At 36.6% G+C, this 12,163-nt stretch overlaps 1 protein-coding gene across 1 annotated transcript; it reads left to right on the top strand.

Moving 5' to 3' along the window:
- Positions 1 to 646: 646 nt before the first annotated feature.
- Positions 647 to 8,487, top strand: LOC144440800 (TNF receptor-associated factor 2-like). Its single transcript, XM_078130192.1, has 7 exons — positions 647 to 853; positions 1,638 to 1,707; positions 2,591 to 2,692; positions 3,860 to 4,024; positions 4,787 to 4,861; positions 5,415 to 5,501; positions 6,086 to 8,487. Exons 1-7 carry the CDS (start codon positions 702 to 704, stop codon positions 7,106 to 7,108), a joined length of 1,674 nt encoding a protein of 557 aa, XP_077986318.1. The 5' UTR covers positions 647 to 701; the 3' UTR covers positions 7,109 to 8,487.
- The last annotated feature ends 3,676 nt before the right edge of the window (positions 8,488 to 12,163 follow it).

Here is a 12,163-nt window from a genome sequence, read left to right as displayed (position 1 = left end):
ACATACATACATACATACATACATACATACATACATACATACATACACACACACACACACACACACACACATACATACATACATACATACATACATACATACATACACACACACAGCCTTCTCACACATACTACTACGTGATAGATATGTATAAATTACATTCATGCGCCTTTTACATAAGGAAAATAGACATATACGTATATTGCAAATAGCAATTATCAGTACACATTGGTATTCAGTGCTACGGAGCGAGGCGGCGACTTCGTTTTAGATGAAACGTAGCAAAAAAAGGCACGAACGACTGTCGACAGTCTAGAGTAGGAGAAGTACATTCAACCATATACTAGTAATTATTATAATATCATATACTTGAGTCAAAAAGCGGTAGCGAGTGAGTGAGTCATTGGGAAAACCCGCTTATACGCATGCGCAATTATGATATCTAGTGGAGACTATCTATTGGTGAATGGTGGGAAATTCCGTGTACATTTCCGGGCGAGATACTTTGCTCTGAACTGACTATGACGTAAATCTGGGATATTCCAATTCTATTTTTTATTACAACTGTTTTATTGCAAACAAACAAAAGAAGCATAGGTATAAAAATCATCTCTCGTTACCGTACTGACCTAGTCCATTCTGACGTTTCTTGACGGCAGTTCCATCTAGTCTGTTGTACCCCCTGGTTATACAATTGTACCATGATTAGTGGTTACCTGCAGAGTATATTTGGCGATGTCGAACCTGAATCTAAATATCTATGCAGACACTGTGACCAAATTCTAAAAGACCCTAAACAGACATTCTGTGGGCATCGTTACTGTGCATATTGTTTGGAGGACATAATATCCAGGTAAGTTACATAAAACAATTTGAAGTTTCCTTCCAGCAGTCTATGGCCCCGGTCTATGGCATTTATTTTTAGACATGAAGAAGTGTGTGAGATTAGGGTTTTTGTCCATCCTTTCTCTTTAGAGTATATATTTTCTTCTTTTCCGAAGTTTTATTTGTATCAGTGATAGACAGGCGTACTATTTCAAGAGTTTATTTAATTTGTATGTAAATGTAGATTAGAAATAATTACACGATACCGGACCGTCTATACGTATACGTTATACGACGAGTTAGGCAGTTGACATTCACTTAGGCTTAATATTCAGGGACTGGCCGATTTTTGAATACTAGTAATTCTGCAATTGTGTTTGGGCAAACAAAAAGAAAATAGTAAACATATGCCACAGATCCAATGCGTAGACTGACTAGTACACATTTGTAGTTACATAGTTGGTCAAACACTATGCTTGATAACTTATGTGAGGATGAAAATAATTTCGGGCCATATTATTATATTTCTGGAGCTGAGAGGATTCTAAACCGTCCAATGTGCTTAAAATAGTGAATTGAGAAGAACAGAACATTTAGTTGTACAGTTAAGTTAGCGGGATACCTTTTCCCCGTAGAATCTGATGACTTGTCTACTTTGTTGCAAAATGCTGTCTTCAATATCAATTTTGTACATGCATGTTATGTATCGTTAGAATGCCGAATGGTTACGAAAATGTTTTGATACAATATTCAAAGTTTTCATGTGTTGCTGGCTTCGAACACTAATATATACCAAACCATTTCTGCTATAGGGACAGTGATATACGTTGTAAAGCGTGTGAAGATGAAGGTTATGAAGATTCTATGTTACGAAGTGATCAGGTATGAGAAAATACAATAATACAATACACCTACTTTCATTTCTATCAAAAGGTATACCTGAAAACACCATACACTATAAATAGAACGGGGAATTTTGTAGGTTTTTTTTTTTTTTTTTTTTTTTTTTGGGGGGGGGGGGGGGGACTGTTGATCACACACGTGTTTTTGCGTGTATGTGAATGGAATTCCCCTGTAATAGGAAAGTGAAAGAAAATGATCACGTTTCGGCAAGCCTGCCATTTGTTATCATGAATATTCTATACTATGTGTTGCAAACCAGAATATTGAAAAGAGTGGAACAGTATCTAATTTTACCTTTACTTATTTATTTGTTTTCTTTTGATATTCTTAGCCTTTACTTGAACCCTGTCCCGTATAACACCTTGTCTATATGCTTGCCTTATAAAGGCATAGAACTCTGTGTAATTTAGTAACCCAGTTGTGATACTAACCATAACGAAGTGACCTATGTTCTGGACGATTCGTTCTTGGTCACCTATTCTCAACACTAAAGTCGAAAAGAGAGATGCATATAGCCTATTTAAGCTAGACTAATATCATTTACTAATTTGTATATGAACTTGAAACAAATTGCCCTGGCCCGAGGCTGGAGAGTTCACGAATGTTACAGACCAAGTTATCCTATAAATATATATCACCGTGTTTAACTTTGTTTAGCATACTAGTATTGCATATGTGACAGTTATTTGTTTGTTTGTTTGTTGTTGTTTTTGATGTTGTTGGTGTTGTTTCAACTAATGTAACCAAGGAAGCAGCTAAAATGTGTCTTTTTTTTGATATTTACATTTTAGTTAACAAAATACTTACCATGATATTCAAGGTACATCTGATTCAGATTACGTTTTCTATTTTTATCTTGCAGATCTACAGAGATAGAGCTATTCTTAGAGAGTTGAACAACTGCAGCGTTCAATGCCCTAACGATGACTGTGATTGGAAGGGACTATACAAAGAATATGACGAGGTAGGTCCGGGAAATAAGCACGTCACGTCAAGGACACGGTCAATGTGTATTTTCAGTTCCGGGTGACTGATCTCAATGTGATAAGGAGGCATTACCAAGAATTGGTTTAATTTAAGAATGTACACTAACTTCATGAGTTATATTGTACGTAATTTGGCAAATCCGCTCTTGTATCATTGTATATACTGATCTTCCGCTGACTAGTTATAATGACTGTACTTCCATGGCTCACAAGTCTGGAATGAGTTCAAATGAGTCTCTGACGACTATATGAAAATGGTTTGATATTGAGATCAATGCAAAAAAAAAAACGTTTATGTGAGTCTTGAACATGCTTACTTAAGACTTAAATTCTTCAAGGTAAAATGATTCAAGTGTGACTCTTTCAACCTCCAATTTGCATGATTTGTTACGGTTCCGTGTCAGGCCCCCCGCATCACACCTAACCCTGATACCATCATCTGATTACCACACTGGTCTGACGTGTGGGTACGGAAACCAATCACTTATAATGAAGTGATGCCTATTTTTTTTCTTTTGAAGCTGTCCCCCCTCCTACATATATATTGTTACATTGTTCCTACCCCTTCCTCCAAGTGAGTCACTTAAAGTAGTGTTTGTACTACGGTGAGTCCCGTAAATTGAAACATGACCTCAGTATCTCATGGTCCGCATGAGACAGTGTTTATTAATCAACTTAGGGTACCCGTATACACCCTTACACTGTACAATGATACCTGTACACAAGGTAATTTAGAATATTTCAAGAAAGTACAAATCAAAGTAATGAAAATCAAACATAGACACCCTCTTATACATAACATCGTCGCAAACCACGACCTCTTTTACGGCACCGTCCACTACGTGCCCTACCAGAGGTCTCGTTATTTTGAAGTTCGCGGAAGAAATAACAGCTCTGGTTTGTGAGAATGATACATATGCGGAAGAGGTATCAAGGTTATTGGTTCATATAAACGTGGGTAGTGTATAGTGTAGGCATTTATAAACGTATTGGACGAATGGGGATGTTACATGATTTAATGTCGTCCTCCGTTCATGAAAAAAATAACCAACTGTTTCCAAGCCCCAATACTGCATCGCCCACAACTATCCTGATATATCCCAGAAAACTAATTTCATGATCTTGTATTTTCTTCCACATGATAGGAGCATGCTGGGAGCTGTCCGTCAGCTGTTATAACCTGTATTAAGTCTGGGTGTGGACAACGAATAAAACGAGATAACCTGGCTGAACATTTGGAGAATGACTGCTCCATGAGAGTGGAGAAATGCCAGTATTGTGAGGACGAATTGCTACATCAAGAATTAAAGGTAAATACATGGGAAAATAGTATTATGCCCCCCCCCCCCCTAGTACGTAGTAACCACTATGGACTTGCATCACATTCGACCATGCTAGGAAAAGAGATAGTTTTCATAATCTGTGAGTAGACTTGAAACGCACAAGCATAAACAAAATAGGGCCAACTGAAACACAAACTATTAATATTAGAGTGCATGCTCCCTAGGGAGTGGGGAAAGTAAAACCGTTGTACCGCCATAGATCCGTGCCAGGGGTACTAATTTTGAAGCGTTTTGAGCACAGGTTGGGAAAGTAGTATACAAAAACAATATTGTTATTATCATTGTTGATTATTACATACTATTGATGGATGCAAAACGTGATAACATGATAAAGAAGTGGAAATGAAATATAATGAAAAATATAGAAAGAAGAACATCAAACCAGGAACGAAAACTACCCTGAATTAAACAAGAAGTTAAACTACGTATACGATTTGAGGAAGTGTGACTTTTTCATAGGAAATGTGTAATTTTAAAAAATGTGCTATTTAGTTTTCGAAGGGTAAATTCTTGATTGAATCGCCGCGGTATTTACACCTTTATCAATGATGGCACAGACAAGTTGATACTTGTCTGTGATGATGGCAAGTTTATTCTCATCTCTTTTCAAGACAGCGCCCTCAAGTATCTCTTTATACACAGGGTTGAAATGTAATAGTTTGTTTATTTAAAATGTTGATTACTTTCAATTAAGGTTGAATAACAAATTTCAATTGTTATACATTACAGGTACATTACGAAGAATGCCCTCAGTATCCTATCTCGTGTCAATTCTGTCAGAAAGCAGAGATTCCAAGAAAAATGGTACGTAGAGTGATGTAATGTGTGACAACTTTTCAAAGCGATCTTTTCATCTTGCCCTTTCGGATCAAATAAAGTACTGTCGTAGTGAAACATTTTTGTAAAAATATTCTTTCTACCTGATGAATCAAGTTATATTATACTTGGAGACTCGCATCGATCTGTCGTATTATCATGTTAAACATTTTCATTTATGATGCACATTATATAACGTAAGGTAGGAAGCGCATCGAATACAATTTCCCTCGAAATCAAAGTTCATAAAAATATTCCAATTGTTTCACATGGTTCTTTAGAAATAATGAAATAAATGTTGGGCTTCACCGTCTGATTTTCAATTATTTCCCATGGAGTTATAGCAGTGCTGTATTAGGCAGCCATACGAATTCTAAAATGTTGAACTTTAACTGAGAATGAGTTTGGGATTTCTCGAACAAAGTAGACATACAGCAAAAAGTGTAAGATTTTTATTTCCAAGGCACATACAACCCATAACATTTCCATGTGTGATTGATTCACAAACTCTAAACTTTCATTTTTTACTTATGTTTTATAGTTGAGAGAACATCTTGATACGGAGACTGGTGACTGTCCTAAAAAAGTAGTTCCCTGTAATTTTAAAGGGGTTGGCTGTGAGGAATTGGTAAGAAACTTGTCCTAACTTACTTCTTTATTCCTGACGTTACCATTTGCATAATTCCGGTCCACTAGCCTCAGTCTGGTCTCGTTACCCAGATGTCTCGTCGTTGGGGGCTACACCCGCCTAACGAGTCTCTGCTGGGGGAGGAGAGTCAGGGTAACCGATCGACTAGCCGTAATCCAAGAAATCGTTATGTTGATTACAAGAATTACAACTGCTTAATACATTGTCCAATAGGGAACTTGCAATCCAGACTGAGCATGCTCAGACGCAAAGGATTATGGGATTATCTGTGGTTATCGTAATACCTAATCTGGAGCTACCGATCAAATAAACCTCCCACAATGGTCAGGGTGACTATGAATTGATTATTTGTGGTTAAAAACAATGTAACATTATTGTTTACAATACTATTTGAGTATTTATTATCTCATTTCCCATGATGCAACATTCAACATGGCGGGTTTGCAAGTTCCCTATTTGGCAGTGCCTTCACTGATGTTTAGGTTACCTGTACGTTAATGTATTGACAAAGTGTTGCCGTTTTCTTAGTGATGTGATGTCTAATATTTTCATTTTATTTGTAGGTAGTGCAAGATGATTTAAAAGACCACAGCAAGAAACATCTTGGTGAACATCTGGTGATGTTGATGAACACAATGATACCTTTCCTATCTATGGTACAGAAAATGAACGATGATAATGGCATCGATGACGTCAGAGTACAGCTTGGTGACCATGATAAGAAGATTGCAACCATGACACAAAACGCCAAAACGTTTGAAAGACAGCTGAAAGAGTGTCAGGAAGAGATGAAGAAAAAGTTGGTTGTGGAGAATGGACTGACGCTGAATGGTTTGAAAGCCATGTATGAGAAATTGAAGTCAGGAGTGGAAGACTCGCGAGATAAACAAACCCTACTGCAAACGAAACAAACTACCTATGAAGGCCTTGTTGCTGTCCTTAATAAGCAAATAGATGAGGATGGAGCAAAGATCGACAATTTGGAACGAAAGGAAAGGATGATGACAGAGACAATTGAAGCACTGCAGCGTAAAGTTAAATCGCAGGATAGAACAATAGCAATGAAAGACGTAGCGCTTGCTGAACAAGATTTAAGAATCCAATCTTTAGAAATGGCGTCATATGATGGAGTGCTCCTTTGGAAAATTAGCGACTTTGCTAAGAAGCGCCGTGACGCCGTTTCAGGCAAAACAGTTTCAATGTATTCACCATGTTTTTATACCAGTCGCCATGGTTACAAAATGTGTGCCCGTATCTATTTGGACGGGGATGGCATGGGTAAAGGAAACCACATATCTCTGTTTTTTGTAGTCATGAGGGGTCCAAATGACGCCCTCTTGAGATGGCCCTTTCGTCAAAAAGTAACCTTGATGTGGTTGGACCAAAATAACAGAGAACATGTGATCGATGCTTTCCGACCAGACCCAACGTCAAGTTCATTTCGACGTCCTCACCATGACATGAATATTGCCAGTGGATGTCCCCTGTTCATGCCATTGTCAAAATTGGACAGCCCTCGTCATTCTTACGTCAAAGATGACGTAGCGTTCATCAAAATTATTGTCGACACAAGTGATCTAATTTAACAGGAAACTTTCATCGATTCTAGAAGTCTCATACCGAGGACAAGTTTTGATATTCATCGATAAAGAATTATTTATTAAATTTTGACAAGTTGACGTATAATTTGAAACCAAATCAAGTATGTAGAACACCATTCCTTGTTTGCTTATATCAAATCATTGCGACAACTTTGTCATCACTAAGTTCAAAACACCAAATTGACATTGATGTCATTATAACACAGAATACATACACGACTTGCCTGGGTGTGGGATTTTTAAAATCAATGAAAGTAACCTGTTAAGTTAAGTAGAGTTTGCGTGAAGTATGCCAAGATAACAAACGTTAAAGGCCAGGGATTCAATCCCAGGTTCTCGCATTAATGTCTTCTTATCAGTGAATCCATAGGAGTACATATGATTATTCTTTTGTTCTGGACAATCTTTTTCTATAACTTTGCAAGACGACTGTTTTTCTCACCTAAATTTCAAGAGATTTTGCCTGTTTTTTGTGTGTGTTTTTTTGTAGACTAAAACATACGTTTCCTCGTGGGAAATAAGTAAGCATTACATGCCAAAGAAAATTATTTATGGACTGTGGTTGTTTTAGTATATACATAGCCAGTTTTGTAAGTTCTGTGAGTTGAACGGGTCGGTGCAATATAAGCTGTGCAGACTTTGTGTACTTATTTAGTTTACGACTACTATCTGGTAATTACAGTACTAGTACTACTGTCACGTTTTCTTTCAATATGCTGATATTGTGATATCAATGCAGCCTAGCTATAGTCAACCGATCATTACACGGTTTCCGTCTGTACAAGACTTATATGTGATTGTTTCCTGCATTCAAGTTATTTATACATATAAATGGTCAGAATTTTTTAATCCATTAAAGTTATGGCTAGACAAAGAAAATCGTTGTTCCGATTACTCAACCTCGCTTTGTTTTTCGTTGCTGACCCTAAACTTTTTATACGTTTTTAGAAAAAAAACCTCAAAAAATGGCGTGAAAATCAAATACCGTCAAAAAGAGGGTTGATGAAATAAAAAGTTAAATACTGACCTAGTTTCAGAGGCATGTAAGCTTAATCAGAACAAAATTCATTTTACTTTGCCTGATCAGAATGTGTACTCCAGAACAAAACTACCCTCGTATACACGGATGACATCTTTACATGAATGTTTACGATTCTGCAAACACATATCTAGGCCACAGGTAAGAACTGTGGCCATTAATTTATCATTCTTAAATATTGTATTTGTTTTACCTTTTTACTCGTGGTTTTAATATCTTCTAAAGATATATGGATAGGTAAACTATACCCTCTGTTGTAAAGTATTTTCATATTATGTTATTTTATATTTAAAGTTGGTTTTACGAAATTCATAATAAAAGCGTGTTAGAGTCAGTTTAGTATTCGATGTTTACGACAATTAAAGGACTTACAAATTGAAAGTAATTACAATGAATCACAATGACAACGTTTACATGGACATACACTCCATGACTCGTAGCCGTCTGTCACTGTCTTTCTATGATTCTCTCTGTATGTAACTCTCTCTCTCTCTCTCTCTCTCTCTCTCTCTCTCTCTCTCTCTCTCTCTCTCTCTCTCTCTCTCTCTCTCTCTCTCTCCTCTCTCTCTCGCTCTCTCTCACTGTCTCCCTCTCCCCCCACTCCCTCTCTCCCTCTCTCGCTCTCTCCCTCCCTCCCTCCCCTCTCTCTCCCTGTCTCGCTCTCTCTCCCACTGTCTCTCCCCTCACTCCCTCTCCCTCTCTCCCTCTCTCTCTCTCTCTCTCTCTCTCTCCCTCTCTCTCTCTCTCTCTCTCTCTCTCTCTCCCCTCTCTCTCCCTGTCTCGCTCTCTCTCCCACTGTCTCTCCCCTCACTCCCTCTCCCTCTCTCTCTCTCTCTCTCTCTCTCTCTCTCTCTCTCTCTCTCTCTCTCTCTCTCTCTCTCTCTCTCTCTCTCTCTCTCTCTCTCTCTCTCTCTCTCTCTCTCTCTCTCTCTCTCTCTCTCTCTCTCTCTCTCTCTCTCTCTCTCTCTCTCCCTTCACACCTTCATTATATTTGTAGAAACCTACAAACATATTTTCTTGTTGAGTTGAGTACGTCATATTATATTTAATTCATGTGACCATAACAAAGACTGGGACATATTTATCCTTTTTAGGCCACTCTTCCTTAATTTCCATTTGTTTTTTAATTTTTATTCTCATCTCCATGATTTACTATACCAACTTTCTCTTATTTCTTCAGTTACAGACTATGCTCCAAGATATAGGAGGACGGTTCAGAGAATAAAGAGAAATTCGCGTCTCCTTTACACATACATATATTAAAGCTTAGCAACAACACTATGTATGTATGTAAGCATGTATGTATATGTGTATGTATGTGTATATGTATGTATGTATGTATGTATGTACACACGTTTATGTCTGTCTGTTTGTTTGTTGAAGTTGTCAATACGCACTAGTAGTCGATAGTGGTGAAATAGTGAAACAACCTTCAATTTCCAATTGCAACATCACAAATATGAAAGAATAACACAGGAAGGCAAAACGGTAACATTCTTATAATGTGTATATAGCGAATTGGCAAAGAGACAGAATAAAAGACGTCAATCAACAGAATGTTTACTATTTTGTAATGTAACAGATGAAATAGAAAGACCCTTGCGTAATGACAATCAAGGAGAAGCAGAAGAACTAGTCTTTCATGTGACGTATGCGGGCTTTTAAAATCATGTAACGACTTCACCTCCAAAGTTAGAGTGGCAGAACTATTCACGTATCAAAACATCGCCATGATGTGCTGTCACTTATTATTATACGAACTAAATACTGAAATACCAGGCACAGGTTGGACAGGAAATTGAACTGTTAAACTTTTACTTGAGACGATTGAAATCGATTATCTGAATGACGTATATACATATAAAAAGATAACAGAAGCAGGTGGGCGTGTTTACATAACCTGATTGACATGTTCATTTCATATATATTTTCTTCTAGAATTTTTGTCTTGGTTCTAGACACACGGTGATCCAAAACAAATACGAAAGGTAAAGTTTTAAATGATTTTCTGTCAGTCACGAAAAACGAGTTTTTCTAAAGTATAGGATGGGAAGGGACCACAATCACTGGAGAAATAAGAAAGAACACACACAGCGATGTCACATGTTTAACTTGAACTGGTCTAAATTCCATCTAAACAAAAAAATTGCTTTACACGATAAAATATGCTTAAATCTATTACCTTAAAGTACACTTAACAGATACTGATGACTGGTCGTGGCAAAGAAAACTACTCACAGTGTTCGATGTAAAGTCATTTTTGTCTCGTATCGAAGTGTAGACTTGGTTGGGACTCACTTTGTGTATACCACAACACACACAGCACGTAGACGACGTTGATGATTGTTCACTTTAAAAAAAAAGATGTCAACTTTAATAAAATTACGTCACGGTATAGAAAGTATTTATACTTCGTGAATAGGGCGTGATTTGTTCGTCCTCGAACCACTACAAAGACTTTTAAAGACAGGGCGTGACATGGACATGTTTACAAATTAATCCCATTTTACACCTCTATCAATACTCGTCACTTGTCCCCTCTCTCTAATTGTTCTGTAGTTTGACTATTTACAAAGTGTCATGAATATTTCCCTAATGAATCTTAGACTGAATAAGACGTGTAGAATTAGAAGTGTTTGCTACAATTTAGTCACTAATATCAAAATTCTTTTGGAATTGATTTAGTTGTTGTAATTGAATGGCCAAGGCTAACTCTATTTGTAATATAAAATAATTCAATTATTTACAGTTCCTTCTCCCACAAAAGTCGCAGGTGTCGACAGAGTTACTTGTATAGTAATATAACTTTGATGGCGTTCTTTTCTATTCATCGACATCAACCGGAACGAATAACCCCCATCAATGGCGAATTAGTGTAAAAATACAAAATGTGCATATCCTACCGTCTGCCGTAGGCATTTGGTAATATTCTAGACATCATCTGGAAAATTAATGTTTGTGCCTAGGCACTCTTTTTTCTGCACAAGACAACACATTGTAAATTGTCTAACTTATAGATGTCTATCTTGGCAGGAGAAAAACGCCTTAAAAAGTTAGAATTGCAAATAGTGTAACTTAGCATTTGTTAAGACATACTTTAATATAGCATAACATTTTGAGCTTGTAGCATGTCACATTACAGTCTCAAAATGTTATGTTACATTACAGTCTCAAAATGTTATGCTGCATTACAGTCTCAAAATGCTATGCTGCATTACAGTCTCAAAATGTTATGTTACATTACAGTCTCAAAATGTTGTTACATTACAGTCTCAAAATGTTGTTACATTACAGTCTCAAAATGTTATGTTACATTACAGTCTCAAAATGTTATGTCGCATTACAGTCTCAAAATGCTATGCTGCATTACAGTCTCAAAATGTTATGTTACATTACAGTCTCAAAATGTTGTTACATTACAGTCTCAAAATGTTATGTTACATTACAGTCTCAAAATGTTATGTCGCATTACAGTCTCAAATGTTATGTTACTTTACAGTCTCAAAATGTTATGTTACATTACAGTCTCAAAATGTTATGTCGCATTACAGTCTCAAATGTTATGTTACTTTACAGTCTCAAAATGTTATGTCGCATTACAGTCTCAAAATGTTATGTCGCATTACAGTCTCAAATGTTATGTTACTTTACAGTCTCAAAATGTTATGTTACATTACAGTCTCAAAGTGTTATGTTACATTACAGTCTCAAAGTGTTGTTACATTACAGTCTCAAAATGTTATGTTACATTACAGTCTCAAAATGTTATGTCGCATTACAGTCTCAAATGTTATGTTACTTTACAGTCTCAAAATGTTGTTACATTACAGTCTCAAAATGTTATGTCGCATTACAGTCTCAAATGTTATGTTACTTTACAGTCTCAAAATGTTATGTTACATTACAGTCTCAAAATGTTATGTCGCATTACAGTCTCAAAATGTTATGTCGCATTACAGTCTCAAATGTTATGTTACTTTACAGTCTCAAAATGTTGTTAC

The sequence above is a fragment of the Glandiceps talaboti genome, chromosome 10 (genome assembly GCF_964340395.1).
Source record: "Glandiceps talaboti chromosome 10, keGlaTala1.1, whole genome shotgun sequence".
Classification (NCBI taxonomy): domain Eukaryota; kingdom Metazoa; phylum Hemichordata; class Enteropneusta; family Spengelidae; genus Glandiceps; species Glandiceps talaboti.
Note: the sequence above shows the minus strand (reverse complement) of the source record. Positions and strands in the feature narration are given on the sequence as shown.